Consider the following 20,705-nt stretch of genomic DNA (forward strand, 5'->3'; position numbering starts at 1 on the left):
ACAAAACATCTCTACACTATAACTCTACACTATCTCGAAGGATCTCTAAAAACCTGTAATACCTGTTGAATATCTGTCTTAAAAAGACAGAGTGATGTAACACATGCAGGAAAGTAGCAGGAAGCTACAGGAGGAGAGCGGTGAGAGATCGCTCTTCCACTCTATCACAATCCCATGTTCAATATTTCACCAAGACAAAAAGCATGTGTTATTTATGTCCATCAGCTTATGTTTCACATAGGTGAAGAAGTTCACCGCTTTCATCTCAAGCAGAGTCATTAATGATTCACAGTTTCAATCTGGTCCTAGTTTAATCCACAGAAGGGGGTAAAGATAGCAAAAGGGAAAAGAGTGTGATGGTGGAGAGTGATGAGAGGGACAGATCTCATCTTGGTGGATGTTTTGTCCTAACTGTGCCTGTGGGAACCACTCTAAACACTCATTTAGTGAGACATACGGAGAGCTGGGCTGAACAAACGCTTCATCCACAGGGGAAATCACACACTAAACACGTGTACGAATGCCTACTGTACGCATGTCACACACACTTACAAACGTACACTTACTCGCATGCACACGCTCACACACACACACACAAATCCACACACAATGAATGTTTCATAGAGCCAACTTATGGGAAAAGGCAGCTTGTACTTTTACATCTTTGCCCAAACGATAATGGTACTTCATAGGACATGCTGTTAACTACAGTGCCTGTTGAAAGCACCCAAATCCTTCTATTTACCCCTTCTTCTTATTAAATATTAACGCATACAAGGCAGAGAGGAATATTTATGCATACTAATGCCACTAATCATATGCTTATGGTAAACACAGCATATGGAGATACAAGGAGGAGGTTCAAATTGTCAAACAGCTTCATGAAAAATGTATTAGACATAATTGGCTTTGAAAATTATTGTTGGAAATACACTGGAGTAATATACTGTGGTCTCTGGTAGTTAGGTGTGTGGGGTGTTTGTCTTGTGGTCGTTTTCATAAGGTTTCAAATCCCCAGAGAGAGGGGGGGGGGGGGGGGGTGTCAGTTGAGACAATTAGCTCTGTGAGAAGCAGGATTGTCATTATGGTCACATATGGCTCTCCCCTCACTGCTGCTCATTCTCCTATAGGTCTCTACAGCCCCACTGGACCTAAGAACTCTCTGTCTTAGATGCCCTATACACACTGAGTCATGGCAACACAGTATGATTCAGTCCACTGTTTTCACAGCTCTATCTGAGCGGAATCATCTAGTAATCTTTAGCTCCCTTATTGCACAAATTAATCAATTTTAAAGGCCCAGTGCAGTCAAAAATGTGATTCACGTGATTTTAAATGTGTTTTTTGTACATTTCCACACCGAGATTTCGCCCACACCCCTAAGGAAACCTCTTTCTCAAAGCCACTTATCTGGATCAGGTTCTGCACATGTGTTATTTTATGCAAAAAAAGAATTGGGGCGTAGCTGCTGCTCACACTCCATTCACATTTCTCTCTTACTCACCCTCTTCTGAACCATGATGATGTAGCCTATGTCTCTGCCTCATATTTCTGGACAGCTGAAATAAAAACCATGCGGCGATTTGAACTAACATTCAAGGCCATTATGAAGGCTACAACCTTCTCTGTCTGTTGTAACGGATATTGCAGTTGCACAAACAGGATGCAGTCCCTACACATTGCATTGGAGCAAAAACAATCAGCGTTTTGATGTAGGCTAATCGTTATAGTTGCTGCAATATCGTAGCCATTACACAGAGTTGCTGAAAAATAATACTACTACTTTGACTGACTGCCTTCTGCTCAGCCAATGTTTGCAACGATGATGAAAAAATAACATTAAATGGCTAATTAGACTGCGTCTGTGTCATGTTTGTGTTTGATATGCATGTAACTCCCCACTTGAGTTTTTTGCATTGGGGCAAAAAACTATTTGAGAGTTTATACAAACATGTTAATCATGTCTTTAGAGTACAACATGTAAATAGCTGCATGTAGCCTAACTTCCCTCCTTAAAAAAGGACATTAAATCGTGTTTATCCTTAACAGCCTACTGAGGCTTGGAATGCAATAGTTGGAACACGTCGACCGTGTCCTTTGTCTACAACATGAAGTGTTTAGGCTACACCAGACAAAGGCGTTCATCGTTGATGTAAGCGACAGCGGAGCACTGAGCAGCAGCTACGTAAAAATACATCTTCGTATTGTTTGCCATGGTAAATCAGGTGTCCAGAAAATCCGGAACCACAGCCTCTCCATTTAGTGTATGAGCGCCTAAAATGTAAGCCTGTTTTGGTGTGATGGAGTTTTGGCCTTCAATGGTGTCATCACCATGCAGTAAATTAGTTAATAGACCCATAAGAAAGAGAGTTCCAAACCTCTCTGCCAATAACAGCTCATTTTCAGTTTTCCACTCGGACCACACCCAGACAGTCCTAGTACAATTATTGCTCGTTTCTTTTTGACCAGTTTAATTGAAAACAATCACAGTAAGGTACCTAATTGTTAACCAGAAATTATTTGATATTCAGAAAAAAATGGCTGCATTGGACCTTTAAGAAAAAGTATGCCTATTTCAGTCCTCCAAACCTATGATCAAGATAGATAACAACCTTCAAACAGCACTCCAATCAACATTAGGCTATTCTAGAAACATTGTCTTACATCATAGTCAATATGTAAATGATAATCAATGAGGGGCTATGCGTTCTATGGAAAATAATGAATGACGCGGAGGTCAGGAGTTGCATTATTGTCCTTGGAACGCATAGAGCCCCGAGTTGATTATCCCTTTATACCATGGCTATAATTTAACACAGCTAGAAATATGTTCATTTTCCAGTATAAATGTGTTCAAAATCCACTGAAGTAGCTTGCAAGTTTACTAGATACAGTAGTTGCCATGGCAACCAAACATACTTGCTAGTTTAGCTAACCAAACTATTCATCCTAGCTTGTTATTATGAACATCTAATTCAACAATGCCAATAATGTTTTCAATTCGACTTTGGCTTTCAAAAGCAGCTCAAACATAAAAAATGTAAGAATGAACGATAGCCATTGAATTGTACGATGCAAATATACTGTGCGTTATGACTTGAAGGGCTCCAGAATACACTTCAAGCAAATCAGAAAGAAGTATTCAACAATGCCATGGTATAAAGTCTCATAAGCCACAAACCTTTTGATATCTGGTTAGGAGATACAATCTGCTGGGGAGAATGTAGAGTACTGAAGTCAGTTCTCAAAGTGAACAGCCTTTTAAGGAGGAGGAGAGATGTCCAATGGGGCCCACTTTATAAGCCTTCCCTGTCCCTGTGCTGGGAAGTGCTGCGCCATTGGTTTAAATAGGCACATCAGACACAGCTCTCTGTGCCAAGGTCCATTGTAAAGGACACTCAGTCAGTCCAAATGGATTTGGATGCTGGGGAAAATCTTGTATGTGAGGGGAGATGTTAGATATGGAAGATTGCGTCTTTGAGGGCCAATCTCCATGCCTTTAATGTTTGATCCACTGGCTCGAAAGAGTGAGAGAGAGATCCAGCCCTCCTCTGCCCCCCCCAACCCCCACCCCACCCCTTCCACCCTCCTTTAACATGGTGCATTTGGGCTGAACCAGTAAGCACAGAGCACAAAACCAATGCTGACAGGGAACTCTCATAAATCGTGTTAAACACTACAGTAACACTAGTGAGGGCAAACACCCACCTGTTCACACACATCACATGATTATGACGGAATAGTGTGTTCTAGCAAAACAACACCAGCTACGGGTATCTCTTGGAACACAAATCTTGTAAATACTGATCACACATATGCACCCCAACAAACCAACCACCTGAGGCCACTGGCACCCTCATCGCCAAGCAACAGCCCATTGAAACCATGGCTGAGTGAGTCCTGTCTCACAGAGTCAGGCTCTCCCTCTCAAGTGTTTTAACACTTGAACAGCATTCACAGATGATAACACTGGTGTTCAAACATCAATGTAGGCTGCTAATGCAATGGCTCAGACCTCGATCTCACATGAGATCTTCATGGAAAAATCAATGTGTGCATGGATTTTCCCATCTGAAAAGTGGTTAAAGTAAAATGTTCAATATTAAGTGTGAGAGACATCTCAGCTCTCCTCCCCTTTAGTAATTTAAACACTTTTCAAGATCATCTCTAGGAATAATTTAATGTCGATGTCGGTGTTGAAATGTATGCCTGTTTATCTATAATGCATGTCGGGGTCTGCTGCTGGTGGCAAAAATAACTTCCCTTTGGGGATCAATAATGTCTAATCAATACAATGGAATGACAGGTTACTGTCCAGTACATGAAACTCAATGCACACACTATAAATCAAGTACAGCTCCTTTAGAAAAACAACATATTTGAATGAACTGTTTGTTTACTCTTCAACAGAGCACACAGAGGTGGATGGATAATGAAATAGTGGTCTCATGTGAGGAGAACGGTCATATGAAGTCTCATATGGTGTCTACTGTATGTGTGTGATGTATCTGTACAGATTGTACATGATTGGTGCCTATAGGGTTCCAGTGGAAACAGAGAGGAGCAGACATATGGGACAAGACTATTCCCCTTGACCCTGACTGTGAATTATTACATTGACCAGACAGAAAGTGAACATTTGGAAAACTTCAGAGAAAAGGTGCCATTTTGCTGCAATCAACTGACCCATTCCTGACAAGGATTTTAACCTCCTTCTGGGGTACTATGGGGCCGAATCGATGCTCTGATTGGTGCTTACCTGGGATGGGGATGACAGGGATGCTGTCATTGGGCACCACTCTGGGAGAACTACTGTCCTCCACGTAGAAATGAGCCGTCTGAAAACACCTCCTGAGAGCGAGAGTGAGAGATAGTCAGTCAGTCAGTGGCACATTAGCCCTGAGAATAATGTATCAGCGCTGTCATCAGCAATGCCACAGGTGACAATCTCCTCCAAAGTAAACACAGATGGCACTGGAGACACGTGACAGGATCAAGGTGTACTTTGAACTCCTCCAGAGAAGGCAAACATTAGCATAAACACGCAGTCACCACCACACACTCTCACAGCTCACACACCGTCAGAGTTAAGAGTCACATAAACACTATGAGGATCAGAATCAATTTGTTTTCAGTTTGAGCTATGAAGCAGAGACATACTGTATGTCTGTGGCTAGCCAAATAATGGACTAAAGGAGCCTAACATTGCTCCTTATAGTCCAAGGACCTTATAGGTTCTATTTAGAGGGCGAAGACCAAACAGCCAAATACTATATCTAAAAGTACATTGATTCTCAAATGCAGTACAGTTCTAGAAACAAAAATACCTCTACTTTCATATCACATCAAACTAATTTCACAAATGCAAAATACATGCTTACTGTACACAGTTTTAACAGGTTTTAACACAGTTGCAACCAACAGTATTTTTCAGTGATAAGACATTTGTGGTGTCCGTCTTCTGTTTACACACAGGTGTTCAGGGACACAGATAGCTAATTAGCACACGTATGGACTACCTGTGCTAATTAGCTTTCTGCATCTCCAAACACCTGTGTGTAAATGGAAGATGTCTTCCGGCTGTTTTCCGTAAACAGGCACTGTAACATGGACATATGGCCGTGTGGGAACCCTAACCCTGTAAAGGTGTGTATCAATTGTATATATTTGTATTATTTCTCGCTGATATCAAAGATATGGTCCTTATGCTTCCAAAATCGTACCGCAAGCGATGCATGCTAATGTTCAGACCAAGCATCGGGACTCTTAACAAAAGTCCCCCGTACAGAAGATGCCTTCGTCCAATAACTTGTATGTGTAATGTAATGGAACGGAGAGTCATGATCAAGGGCTAGTCTGTGGCCAAACAAAGATCAAGAGGGCAAAGAACACATAGACACAGCTGCAAGCGCAGGCTATGTAAAGCTCAATGGAGGTGTGTCTGAAAAGACAGGCAGCTCCAGACTAAGCACATACCTTTTGGGAAGTGTACCATAATAAACATATTACACTGTACGCTTCATCAAAGAGCTCTCCTCGAAGAGAGATTAAAGCTACAATATGGAAACAACGTTAACAGTCAAAACCTGTTCCTCTATTTAAAAATCTCAAAGTAAAAGAAAAACTAGCATTGCTTATTTCTTTAACAATGACAGCACTCCAGACCAATAAGCCTGTCATGAACTTCAAGCCTTAAAAATAGGATACAGGTGAGAAAGGGAAAGGAGATACATCATCTCCATAAGAGAGAGGCGGATATCTGAGCTTGAGCAAGAGGCTATCTACCAAATAGAGAGTAAAGTTACTGAGTGAGTGGAAATGTGTATATGTGAGTGTGTGGTCCTACTCCTACCTGTATTTTATGCAGAGTAGATTGCAGAAACTGGTCATCCTAGAGAGATGAGAGAAGAGCGGAGGAGAAGAGAGACAGAACAGCCTTAGCAGGCAGCGTCTGCATGCTGCTACTGAACCAGACCAGCAGACGGAGAGAGGGAGGAGAAGAGAGGAGTAGAGGTAGGAGAGCAAGAAGAGGGAGGACTCCCCTGTCCTCTCTGCATTAACAAGTCAGAGGATCAGTGACCTGTCACTCACTCTGTCTAGTAACAGCTCCTGGATCATTCTCCAGTAATTATCCTGTGTTTAGAGTCAGACTCAAGGTTGGTTGACCTGATCTCAGACCAGTAATTACTCACGGGTGGCTTACTGTCTACGGGCAGCCAATGTGGTCCGATGGGGGAGGGGTTACAGGGCAACATGGGGGTTGAGCCCTGAGCCCGAGCTCTGCTACGCAATAGGATTAAAATTACCCAACACTCCCCTCTCACGCCTTCAACACCTGCTACTGCCCGGGAGACCTCGAGCTCAACCACCACCTGTTTTTCTGTCTCTCTCTCTGTGTGTGAGTGTGTGTGTGTGTCCGTGTGTGTGTGTGTGTGTGTCTGTGCATGTGTCTGTGCCATCTCTGTAACACCAGGAACTTTATCTCTGGCACACGCAGACAGACAGATACAAACACAGACACACAAACACAGACAGACAGACAGAGACACACACACACCCTGTCGTCTGTTTCACAGGACACACTAAGGCTAGGCGGGCTAAACTGAGTCTAAATGGTAGTTTAATCCAAACAGCCAGCCTAATCTTCCCTAGCCTGTTACTGCAGCCATGATCTCTGCCATTTTCTCTCCCCAGAGGCCCCCTACAGGCCTCAGGGGGTGATGCACTTCCATTAGCCTCTGTGACAGAGAGCTATAAAAAATGTGGATAAAGGTTGCCCTCTAGGCACAGATCTATGAGCAGCTTACCCTCCTAAAATCCTACAAACTTTACAATTAGGGTGGAGACATCAAAATGTCCTGAGATCAGTATCTAGGGGCAGCTTCCTCCTGCTCTGCTGGGTCTCAGTGAGGGGCTAATTATCTGGTCGTGGCTGCTGACCTTTAAGGAGCCGGGGGTGGTGAGAACCAGAGAGGTCACAGCCCTCACTCAGAGGAAAACAGCTCTTTGAACCCAGGCTGGCATTAAACGCCTGTTTGAAGTGCTACGATGGATGCGCTTTGATGATAAAGGCCTGAGAACTAAAATGCTCTCTTCAGCATCATAGGAAACATATACATCTTACAGTAAGAGATATTGGCAGGAAACTAGTGCTCATAACCTCAATGCTTTCTTGGTAATGCTGTTTGTGTGACAATATTTACAAATGGGCGAGTATCTATGTATGTAAACAAGCTAGTTGTTGAATGAATAAAAATGTGCATGCCCTCCACTACTTTGGCAGATGCAAAACCCTCTGTGATATATCTCCGTGTCATTGTCTCCAAGTGGGTGCTTGGTGTGTGTGTATGTTCTCACCCCTAACCCCCCCATGCCTGAGTCCTGATTTGCGCAGCAGTGGAGCTAGGAAGTGAAGCAGATGGCCAGTCATGCCCCTGGGCCTTAACCGATGAAGGGGGCAAGGAGGGCAGGGGGCTACTATAGGGCACTGGGGCTGATGGGGATAGCAGGGACCATAGCCAGCTTACACACTGATACATGGAGAGACCACAGAGGTTAGTCAGGTGGGTGATTGAATTAGCACTGGAGTGTAGAAATCCCCCAACGTCTGTTGACCAGCACTGTGTGTAGCAGTGGAGGCTCCTCCGAGGAGGAAGAGGAGGACCATCCTCCTCAGGGAATTTCATAAAAATAAAAATAGTGAAACATTTAAAAAGTTATCCTTCTTAGATGAAGATATACTACATATAATCACGTCACCAAATAATTGATTAAAACACACTGTTTTGCAATGAAGGGCTAGAGTAGACTCAGCAGCACTGTGTAGGTATCACAATGGTGTAGCCGGAGAACAGCAAGCTTCTCTCCTCCTCTGGGTACATTCACTTCAATACAAAACCTAGAAAGCTCATGGTTCTCAACCACTTCCATAGACTTACACAGTAATTATGACAACTTCCGGAGGACATCCTCCAACATATCAGAGCTCATGAGTCATGAACAGACATGCTATTATTATACCTTTATTTCAACAAGGAACACAGACTGAGACCGAGGTCTCTTTTAAAGCTGGGCCCTGCGTATACATGTTTACACATACAGTTTAGGTACAATGATTAAGAAACTAAACATGACAAACAAAACCATCACATATAACACAAAAAATACAGCATTAGATTACATTTACACACAGGTTATTCTACCAACAGCACAAGAACTTGCATAACCCAAAACAGTTACAAGCAATACAAAATAAAAATCCTCTAATAAATATTTAAAATGGGCGACAGGGGGACATGAGTCTCAAGTTTAGTCTGCAGGCTATTCCATAAGCAAGGAGCTTAACAGGAAAAGTCAGCCATACCCAACTCTGTGCAAATCGCATGGGCCCCAGGTGAAATCCATGCTTGAGACCTGGTTGTAGGAATTCTAATTCTAATATTGATGAGTGATTTATAAATAAGAAGGTAGTTTATTCAGAAGTGCTTTATAGACAAACACGAAAGCATGTAGTTCTCGTCTCATGGACAGCGAAGTCCAACCCACATATTGATATAAAACACAGTGGTGAGTTCTGTAGCTAGCACCTGTAATAAACCTAAGTGCGCAATGACAAGTAGCATCCAGCGATTTAAGTGTTGATGCCGTAGCATGCATGTAAATAATATCCCCATAATCCATAACAGACATAAAAGTAGCTTGCACAATTTGTCTTCTATTTGTAGAGGACAAACATGTCCTGTTTCTATGGAGGAAGCCTAGCTTGATTTTTAGCCATTTACAAAGTTCATCAATATGCATTTTAAAAGACAGTTTATCATCCAACCACATCCCTAAGTATTTATATGCAGAGACCTGATTAATCCGAGAACCATCTAAGCTCGTGAGTGCAAGTGTATTTCAACCAACTTTTTGAACCTATTAAAAATCATAAAATGTGTTTTCTTTGCATTTTAAACAAGTTTCAGCTGTATAAAAGACCCTTTTAATATCTTAAAATACTTGGTCAGCCGTTGAAGAGATAGAGTACATGACAGTGTCATCAGCATATAAATGAATTTGACACTTTCATATCTCATCACCGATACTGTTTATGTAGAGTGAACAGTAATGGACCAAGTATAGAACCTTGTGGGACCCCTTCAACCAACTCCAATGGCTCCGACTGGAAGCCGTCGACTCTAACAGCTTGACTTCCTTTAGATAGTCATGAAACCAACGACAGACATCCAATCCCAGTCCTATTGTCGACAGCTTACCCAAAAGTATTGCATGGTCATTCAAGGGGTTTAAGTAGGCTAAACTAGCTAGCTGCATTCGCTAGCTAAGTTAGTAAAAAGAATATATACAGTACCTGTCAAAAGTTTGGACACATCTACTCATTCAAGGGTTTTTCTTTATTTGTACTATTTCCTACATTGTATAATAATAGTGAGGACATCAAAACTATGAAATAACAAATATGAAATCATGTAGTAACCCACATTTTTTAAACAAATATATGTTATATTTGAGATTCTTCAAAGTAGCCACCCTTTGCCTCGATGACAGATTTGCACACTATTGGCATTCTCTCAACCAGCTTCATGAGGTAGTCACCTGGAATGCTTTTCCAACAGTCTTGAAGGAGTTCCCATATATGCTGAGTACTTGATGGCTGCTTTTCCTTCACTCTGCGGTCCAACTCATTCCAAATCATGAGGTCTGGTGATTGTGGAGGCCAAGTCATCTGATGAGGTCTGGTGAGGTCTGGTGATTGAGGTCTGGTGATTGTGGAGGCCAAGTCATCTGATGCAGCACTCCATCACTGTCCTTCTTGGTCAAATAGCCCTTACACGGCCTGGAGGTGTGTTTGGTCATTGTCCTGTTGAAAAATAAATGATAGTCCCACTAAGTGCAAACTAGATGGGATGGCGTATCGCTGCAGAATGCTGTGGTAGCTATGCTGGTTAAGTGTGCCTTGAATTCTAAAAAAAATCACTGACAGTGTCACCAGCAAAGCACAACATAACAACTCCTCCTCCATGTTTTACGGTGGGAATCACAAATGCGGAGATCATCCGTTCATGTACTCTGCGTCTCACAAAGGCGCGGCGGTTGGAACCATTCATTTCAAATTTGGACTCATCATGAGAGATTTCCTCCGGTCTAATGTCCATTTCTCGTGTTTCTTGGCCCAAGCAAGTCTCTTCTTCTTACTGGTGTCCTTTAGTAGTGGTTTCTTTGCAGCAATTCGACCATGGAGGCCTGATTCACGCAGAACTCTGTGAAGCATTTATTTGGGCTCAAATCTGAGTTGCAGTTAATTGCCAATATCTGAGGCTGGTAACTCTAATAAACTTGTTCTCTGCAGCAGAGTTAACTCTGAGTCTTTCTTTCCTGTGGCAGTCCTCACGAGAGCCAGTTTCATCATATCGCTTGATGGTTTTTGCGACTGCACTTGAAGAAACTTTAAAAGTTCTTGAAATGTTCCGGATGTCTGAAAGTAATGATGGACTGTCATTTCTCTTTTCTTATTTGAGCTGTTCTTCCCATAATATGGACTTAGTCTTTTACCAAATAGGGCTATCTTCTGTATGCCAACCCTACCTTGTCACAACACAACTGATTGACTCAAACGCATTAAGAAGGAAAGAAATTCCACAAATAAACTTTTAACAAGGCACTGTTAATTGAAATGCATTCTAGGTGACTACCTCATGAAGCTGGTTGAATGCCAAGAGTGTGCAAAGCTGTCATCAAGGCAAAGGGTGGCTACTTTGAAGATAATTTTTTAAATTTTGTTTAACACTTCTTTGGTTACTACATCATTCCAATGTGTTATTTTATAGTTTTGATATCTTCAATATTATTCAACTATGTAGAAAATAGTCAAAATAAAGAAAAACCCTGGAATGAGTAGATGTGTCCAAACTTTTGACAGGTACTGTATATATTTTTTAAACTTTCACTTTCACTAACTTAGCTAGCGAATGCAGCTAGCTAGTTTAGCCTACTTCAACCCCCGGGTTCAAACAGAGAGGGATGCTATGTTAGCTAGCTGGCTATGGCTATCCAACACTGGAACTCTTCCAAGTCATGATAAGCTTTTGGTTTTATTAATGTATTGCTACAGGGGCCTGCCAGTGTAACTGCTAAACTGCTTGCTGTACACTGTACTGCATCACTGTAGCAGGTTTACTAATGTGTTAGTTCTAGTAGATAGACTAAAATTTCCGTTAATATAGTGACACCACTGTCGGCTGTGTGTAGCGGTTATGGTAAGAAAATTTGTCTTGGAAAGTTTTTTCCACCTGGTCACAGAAAGCTGTTGTATTGTGCACTGAAGTCCACAAGCAAAGGGAAACGGTAAGAGGATTAGAGAGTGTAGATGCGAGAAGGAATAATATATACAATGAGCAAAGTGATCATGCTGTTTATAAGTGGCTGCTAGTTCTGTGTTTGCATGTGATCAGGAGTGTATTCACTCTGCTGATTCTTAAACGGAAGCAAACAGAATGAAATGTGGATAAACATACCTGAATTTGTCCAATAGGAACTCTCGTTTGCAACTGTTGGACTAATGATTACAACCTACATGTGCAGGCAAGAGTGTGCAAGGCGGTATTAAATGTGTCATTCACTGTCTGTCACTTTGATTATACCTCATTTCTCTCGACCTGTTCACCTACGTTGTAAACTTTCATTTGTATGCTAGATTGTAGCAACCTCATAATGGGTATAGGGAAAATTTGAGTATCATGTAGTAGCCTGAACGTATCGATAGGGTGAATGGAATTGAGCTGGGTGAATGGAATATGAATGACAGTCATCCAATACGCTGTAATAGAAATAAGCCCATGCTCATAAAAAAATATCTTCCTCCCTCATCTTAAACGGCACCGACCGCCATTGGTGTGTAGCCTATACCTGGCTGTTTTTGTGGATGTTGCTCTATGTTCACCATTCTTTAGGGCTGTGATGGTCATGGAGTTTTGGATGACTGGTCATACTGTAATTATTGGTCAGCCAAATGACTGCAGCCACCGTTATGGTCACTTGAATAGCAAATGTTATTTATTTATAGTTTTTAAAAATGACATTTTCTCCTCTCTTCCACTTCTGTCTGCATGTGCTGCAGCTGCAGAGGGGGGTGTTGCCTAGGCAACCAAATACTTGTTTGCTGCAACACAAAGTTTCATCACTTTGTAAAGAGTCCATGTCACCGCGGAAACTGACTCAACCCAGGAATGCCCGGCCTTCCCATGTTAAGTCAATTTTATTTATATTTTCTTCATGAGGGCCTTCCTCCATTATCATCGGTTACACGATTATACGGTAATCGTGCCAGCCCTACCCTTCTTCAAACTATACCAACACGATTTGGGGAAACATTCTTCCTGAAAGGTTTTTATTCAACTACATGAGTGTGAGGTCTCAGTGTGTTATGGTACCCACCTCCAGTAGACGAGCACAGCCAGCAGCAGGATGAGGCAGACGAAGGTGAGGGCAGAGACCACCACCAGGGGGATGATCCACTCCATCCTCCCCACCCCTGGGGCACCCTGCTGGGTCAAGTTGGACATGCTAGTCCTCTCTGTAGGAGGGGAGAGGACATACAATCAGTCAGAATCACAGCAACATTTACTGGACATATTGGGGATGCTGATCTGGAACAGGAGAGGTGGGGAATGAGGACAAAGACACATTTAGCCAGGTTTAACTGAGCTTCACAAAGGTTAAAAATTAACCACAAAATAATAATAAACAATGACGTGATCAAATTCACTAGCCATCTTCTCAACTGAAGACACATGTTACAGGTTCATTTACCTTAGTAAAATGCTGGATACGTGATCAGGCAGAATGGTTGCCATGAAACGATACTATAATAACCCCAAAAATGTGCTGGAGAATGTTCGGCAGTGCTTACCAGAGAAACAGTAGCCTCTCTTCATACCAAATGCTACCAGTGACAATATATTCCTGTGCTATCAAAGACAAGTATTCTAAAGTTAGATTTTGGTAGGTAGTGTAGCTATCAACATCATCATCAGCCCCTTAACCTACTATATCTAGACTGGTGCTTTACACAGACAGGAACAATCCAATCCTGGATCATATTTAATAGGCACACACACACAGGAGAAAACATGCTCAACAACAACCAAAAACAACAAAGATTAATTGATATTGGAGACTATTAGAACATCAGTAATCAAATCATAATCTGTTTATTTATGAAGGCAACCCTGGTGCTACATAGCCAGCTCATCTTGCTACCCAGATAAGTGCTCCACTTAGATCCCAAACATCCTGAGCCAGCCCCCCTCCACGCTAACCCCCCAACCCTACCTACCCAGGGCTGGTTTTCCTGCTGTGCTGTTCCCGGACCCCATGGCTTTATTCTGCAGCAGGAGCCCGGGTGGTAGCGGCAGTGGCACAATGGGGGTAGCCCTGGAGGCCGAAACAGCAGTCCCCTGCACTGCAGCACAGCCAGCCGCTACCACAGACACTCTCTCCCTACCATCCACACACACACCATACTGGCAGGGGAACCATTGTGTGCTGCTTCACTCTGCTCTGTTCTGCTCTCTCCTGTCTGCCTCTCACTGTAAGACGAGTCGTCCCGAAACACAGCGCCAGCGGAAGTACACACAGACGAACAGGGGCAAACACACAAACGCAATAATGCACACACAGCCAGTAACAAACCTGCATCGAAGGATACACACACCTGTCACCACACACACACTCACACAGACTCACACACCAATGCACACAAGGCCTACATGACTCTAGTGCCAGGCAGGGAGTTATAAATGGAGCAGAGGTTTTTCCCCTGCAGCGGTGTCCCTGCTCCGAGCTCATCTCGTTGGGTCTGAAAGTAGGCCAGCACTCAGCCTAAAGACAACACCGAGGAGGGAGAGAGAGGAGGAAGGAGAGAGAGGAGGAAGGAGGAAGGATGGGAAACAACAAGGATGGAGAGAAGGGGAGTGAGAAAGACAATGTGAGAGAGAAATAAATAGAGAGCGATCGAAAGAGGTGGAGGGAAAAACAGAGGTGCAAAGGGAAATATAGGAAAGGAGAGAAAGTGGGAAAGATGAGAGAGGAGGGTAAGGGGAGTGGAAGAGATAATGAAGGAGAGAGAGGTGGAACAGAAAACAAGGAAAGGAAGAGGGGAAGGTCCTATCCCCCAGAAATGTCTATCAAACACATGTTTCATTTGAGTCCTTGTCTTTGGGAGTCACTCATATTTATTAATCAAATTGTAAACCAAGTAGGTAACAAAAATAGCTATAATGTCACTGGTTTTCCATAAAATGTAAATTACAGAATAACCCAGCAGACCTAATCAATATTGTACACGGCATACTGTAGTTAAGGCTGTCTGCAATGCAGTGGCAGTTTAGAAGCCTACTTCCAGCAGTGTATCTCAGCATTAGCCACAGTCTTTCAGTATGTAGAGAGCTTTCCTGGGCAGATCACTTTACTCCACTCAACACAAGTTTTGGGGAAGCTACTCTGAAAATGTAGTTTGCCAAGCTACCAATTACTTCATACTGGAAGAAGTTAAACTACACTAAAGCTACCTTTAAGAAAAATATATTTAACATAATTAAAGTTACTTTAAAAAAGTAGTTCACAACATCCAAACTACTTTGTGAAAAATGATCATTTCTAAATCTAGCCTGGGCAGCAGTTAGTGGGCGCTGTAGATCCATAGCGCCCACTAGCGGCTGCTCAGGCTAAACTAAATCTGACATGTCATGAGCTATGTTTCCATTCAATTTGGTGACAGATTTTCATGTAAATATTCAAAAATCTGCATAAATCTGCATTTGATTCCATCAAATTGACTTGTTGCAGATAAAATGATGTGCGTGATGACATAGTGCACATAAATATAGTTTTTACGGTTATATTCCCATGTACCGAATAAAAAATCCAAGTTAAATGGGCTTCCATCGCATTTTCAACTCTATTGATGGATTTCTCAAAACAAATGTGTGTTATATAGCAACTGTACCCACTCTGGTCTTGGCACGTGCGCTATAGCCAACAGCTGGCAGATACAGTGCGGGTATAGCCTACATGATGACATTATTATGGACAAAAGAGCGAGATTATTTTTATTTGTCAAACGGTAGGCAAGTATTTTTGTATTTGTATTTATTATGGATCCCCATTAGCTGATGCCAAACAGCAGCTACTCTTCCTGGGGTCCAGCAAAAGTAAGGCAGTTTATACCATTTTAAAACATTACAATACATTCACAGATTTCACAACACACTGTGTGCCCTCAGGCCCCTACTCCACCACATATCTACAGTACTAAATCCATATGTATGTATAGTGTGTGTGTGTGTGTGCGTGTGTCTGTGCATGTGTCTGTGTCAGTGTTGCTTCACAGTCCCCGCTGTTCCATAAGGCGTTTTTTTTTTATCTGTTTTTTAAATCAAATTTTACTGCCTGCGTCAGTTACTTGATGTGGAATAGAGTTCCATGTAGTCATGGCTCTATGTAGCGCTGTGTGCCTCCCATAGTCTGGTTTGGACTTGGGGACTGTGAAGAGACCTCTTGTGGCATGTCTTGTGGGGTATGCATGGGTGTCTGAGGTGTGTGCCTGTAGTATAGACAGACAGCTCGGTACATTCAACATGTCAATACTTCTCATAAATAAAAGTAGTGATAAAGTCAATCTCTCCTCCACTTTCAGCCTGGAGAGATTGACATGTATATTATTAATATTAGCTCTCTGTGTACATCCAAGGGCCAGCTGTGCTGCCCTGTTTTGAGCCAATTGAAAATTTCATAAGTCCTTTTTTGTGGCACCTGACCACAGGACTGAACAGTAGTCAAGGTGCAACAAAACTAGGGCCTGTAGGACCTGCCTTGTTGATAGTGTTGTTAAGAAGGCAGACCATCGCTTTATAATAAACAGACTTCTCCCCATCTTTGCTACTACTGCATCAATATGGTTTGACCATGACAGTTTACAATCTAGTGTTACTCCAAGCAGTTTAATCATCTCAACGTGCTCAATTTCCACATTATTTATTACAAGATTTAGTTGAGGTTTAGGGTTCAATGAGTGTCCAAATACAATGCTTTTAGTTTTAGAAATATTTAGGGCTAACTTATTGATCATGTCACCAGAATAAGACCCTCGATATTTATTGAATGTAGCATCAAGCTCATCACCTTGCACTTTCAGTACCCTGTGAAATTCATAACCTATTGAATCTGTAGACTATTAAACTGCATTCTTTCCCGACGAGTCATAGTAGGAGGACAACATGTCATCGTGTGACTCCAAGTTAACTTCCATATGATGGTTATTATTACAATATATGCTCATAAAAGTGATTCCACCGACATTTCTCTGATAATTAATTGCGCCGACGCAAAAAGATCCTAGTGAATTTTGTTGTGTCAAGATTTGGAAAGTTTACCGACAAATATTAGTTTCCATCAGACCTGTCATTACATTTTGTATCCGACACGTACTCGCATAAAAAGGTTGGATGGAAACCTGGTTACGGACTTCAAATTGCAAGAACAGATCACACTGGAGTCAGATGTTAACAGAATGTGTAATTTTGCCTATTAAACGCAAAAACGATGTTTCAAGTGAGAATTAGGCACGTCCATATTTTATTTTATGCAAAAAAAGTCGTGTGTATTTCCGGAAGTTAGCTACACCGCTACAATACCAAGATTTTAATTGAGTTCAACTACTACCAAGCTTCTGCTAAATGTATTTGCATTAGCAACCTAACACTGCTCAACATCTACAGTATGTCATTCAGTAAAAGCACAAGAGGGTTTGTAGGCATTAGTGTGCGTGTAAGTGGGTATGTGTGGGTATGAAAAAACATTACAACTGAACCATGGTAAAATATGTCTAATACAAGGCTGTCATATTCCTTTCCACTTTATAGTCTTATTATAAGGCGGCAGGTAGCCTAGTGATTAAGAGTGTTGGGCCAGTAACCAAAAGGTCGCTGGTTTGAATTCCAGAGCCCTTGAGCAAGGCACGTAACCCTAATTGCTCCTGTAAGTCGCTCTGGATAACTGCTAAATAATTCAAATGTAATACGAGGAATCACATACTGAAGAAAGGAAAAAGATCACAAGTTGAGACATGGAGTACAATTTGGTCCAGCTCTGATGCCCTTTCATTATTTTTCTCAGAATGTACTGAAGAAAGGGCTCCCGAGTGGCGCAGCGATCTAAGGCACCTCATCTCAGAACAAGAGGCGTCACTGCAGTCCCTGATTCGAATCCAAGCTGCATCACATCCGGCCGTGATTGGGAGTCCTATAGGGTGGCGCACAATTGACCCAGCGTCGTCTGGGTTTGGCCAGGGTAGGCAGTTGTAAATAACAATTTGACTTGCCTAATTAAATAAAGGTTACATAAAAAAAAGAGAATCCACTATAATGCCTGTGCTCACCTGTGTGTATGGAGAATGGCCAGTGGCTTTTGTCCCTTCCTGTGCTGGGCCGGAGGGTGGGGGAGGGGCTGTCTGGGGCTGTGAACTCTGCCGTGTCATTCCCTAGCTCCAAGGTAGGGGGCACCACTGTGTCTGTCTCCACCATACTCTGTGTGTGTGTCACCAGCTGGTCCTCCTCAGCACTAGAGGGCGTAGTGCTGCTGGTGTTCGTTTCAGTCTCACTCTCCCCTCCTTCTCTTCCTTTCTCTTTGGCAGTCGAGGCTGGTGTGGCCGTGGGCGGCTCTTTCACTACCGTGCTGTCCGTCTGCTTCTCTACCTTGTCTGCCATCGCTTTCTTCTCTTTCGTCTCCTTCTCTTTCTCCTCCTCGTCTTCCTCCTTATCCTCCTCTCCTTCTTTCTCTCCCTCCTCTCCCTCACCTTTGGCACCTTTCTCCCCGTCCTCGGAGCCCTCTCCATTGTCTTTGGCTGCGTCTGTGCTCTGGGAGGCCGCTGGTTCGCTGGTGGGCTGACGAGGGGTGGCAGCGGTGGGATTCTGGCTGGAGGATGGGGCTCTGGTTGGCCACACAGAGCTGGGGAAGGAGGATATGACCCCACCACTGAACCCTAGCCCTGCCAGTAGGGTACTAGTCACCACGGACGCCACCGTCGCTTGGCTACCACTGGAGGAGGGGCTGATGCCTGTCGCCATTGACACAAAGGAGAAGGGGAGGCCGGAGGAGGTCCAGGTGGAGGAGCCAGAGCTGATGGGAGCCATGTCTGCCGAGGAGGCTGGGGAAACAGTGGGCTGGAAAGAGAAAGTAGGGAGAGGGAGAGGTGAAAAAAAGGTGAGTGGGAAGGAGAGGGAGGGAAAAGAGACAAGTGATTGAAAAATGTAATGACATAATAGAAATGTGACATACAGTGCCTTGCGAAAGTATTCGGCCCCCTTGAACTTTGCGACCTTTTGCCACATTTTAGGCTTCAAACATAAAGATATAAAACTGTATTTGTTTGTGAAGAATCAACAACAAGTGGGACACAATCATGAAGTGGAACGACATTTATTGGATATTTCAAACTTTTTTAACAAATCAAAAACTGAAAAATTCCACAGATTCTCGATTGGATTCAGGTCTGGACTTTGACTTGGCCATTCTAACACCTGGATATGTTTATTTTTGAACCATTCCATTGTAGATTTTGCTTTATGTTTTGGATCATTGTCTTGTTGGAAGACAAATCTGCGTCCCAGTCTCAGGTCTTTTGCAGACTCCATCAGGTTTTCTTCCAGAATGGTCCTGTATTTGGCTCCATCCATCTTCCCATCAATTTTAACCATCTTCCCTGTCCCTGCTGAAGAAAAGCAGGCCCAAACCATGATGCTGCCACCACCATGTTTGACAGTGGGGATGGTGTGTTCAGGGTGATGTGCTGTGTTGCTTTTACGCCAAACATAACGTTTTGCATTGTTGCCAAAAAGTTCAATTTTGGTTTCATCTGACCAGAGCACCTTCTTCCACATGTTTGGTGTGTCTCCCAGGTGGCTTGTGGCAAACTTTAAACAACACTTTTTATGGATATCTTTAAGAAATGGCTTTCTTCTTGCCACTCTTCCATAAAGGCCAGATTTGTGCACTATACGACTGATTGTTGTCCTATGGACAGAGTCTCCCACCTCAGCTGTAGATCTCTGCAGTTCATCCAGAGTGATCATGGGCCTCTTGGCTGCATCTCTGATCAGTCTTCTCCTTGTATGAGCTGAAAGTTTAGAGGGACGGCCAGGTCTTGGTAGATTTGCAGTGGTCTGATACTCCTTCCATTTCAATATTATCGCTTGCACAGTGCTCCTTGGGATGTTTAAAGCTTGGGAAATCTTTTTGTATCCAAATCCGGCTTTAAACTTCTTCACAACAGTATCTCGGACCTGCCTGGTGTGTTCCTTGTTCTTCATGATGCTCTCTGCGCTTTTAACGGACCTCTGAGACTATCACAGTGCAGGTGCATTTATACGGAGACTTGATTACACACAGGTGGATTGTATTTATCATCATTAGTCATTTAGGTCAACATTGGATAATTCAGAGATCCTCACTGAACTTCTGGAGAGAGTTTGCTGCACTGAAAGTAAAGGGTCTGAATCATTTTGCACGGCCAATTTTTCAGTTTTTGCTTTGTTAAAAAAGTTTGAAATATCCAATAAATGTCGTTCCACTTCATGATTGTGTCCCACTTGTTGTTGATTCTTCACAAAAAAATACAGTTTTATATCTTTATGTTTGAAGCCTGAAATGTGGCAAAAGGTCGCAAAGTTCAAGGGGGCCGAATACTTTCGCAAGGCACTGTAAATATGTGGAACTGTTTCATCAATTGATAAAAAGCAATCAAGTACATCATCTGTTATCTGCACATTACTGACATAGGACATTTAATTTATATCTGTGGTCTGTAGTTAAAATGAATGTCTTTGGAGTTGACAGTATCGGAGTGACAGAGCATGCTCTCCAGCACAGAGGTTAAATAATGAGACAGTGCTGCTCTCTGTTGGAGAGAGGTAGTACTACAGAGGGTTCACGCAGCACTCACCATCCCAGTCTTCACTATCCTCGTCCCTTCAAATATCCTGGTTGTGTTAGCTGAAAGGAGAACATAACATGAAACTTGTTAACCAATGATAACTCAAAATATATGTTACTGTATAGACAGTGTAATACCGCTATTGATTCTAGCTTTGCAACAAATCGGCATAGGCATTTCGACAGACAGAGATATCGTGATGAGGAGGGGAAAG

General features: G+C 42.7%; 1 protein-coding gene across 3 annotated transcripts in view; it reads right to left on the reverse strand.

The window, feature by feature from the left end:
• The window catches only part of LOC109896944 (receptor-type tyrosine-protein phosphatase gamma), a 317,719-nt gene that overhangs the window by 21,496 nt on the left and 275,518 nt on the right, over nucleotides 1–20,705 (reverse strand). For 2 of the 3 annotated variants that reach the window (XM_031806855.1, XM_031806938.1), the window contains exons 11-15: nucleotides 20,501–20,550; nucleotides 17,939–18,722; nucleotides 12,937–13,075; nucleotides 6,353–6,391; nucleotides 4,760–4,851 (exon numbers count right to left, since the gene is read on the reverse strand). In XM_031806855.1, coding sequence (XP_031662715.1) covers nucleotides 4,760–4,851; nucleotides 6,353–6,391; nucleotides 12,937–13,075; nucleotides 17,939–18,722; nucleotides 20,501–20,550 — 1,104 coding nt within the window. The remainder of the gene's footprint in view (nucleotides 1–4,759; nucleotides 4,852–6,352; nucleotides 6,392–12,936; nucleotides 13,076–17,938; nucleotides 18,723–20,500; nucleotides 20,551–20,705) is intronic. The other variant, XM_020491414.2, reaches the window with a different exon arrangement.

The sequence above is a fragment of the Oncorhynchus kisutch genome, linkage group LG1, assembly GCF_002021735.2.
Source record: "Oncorhynchus kisutch isolate 150728-3 linkage group LG1, Okis_V2, whole genome shotgun sequence".
NCBI classification, from domain to species: Eukaryota; Metazoa; Chordata; class Actinopteri; order Salmoniformes; family Salmonidae; genus Oncorhynchus; species Oncorhynchus kisutch.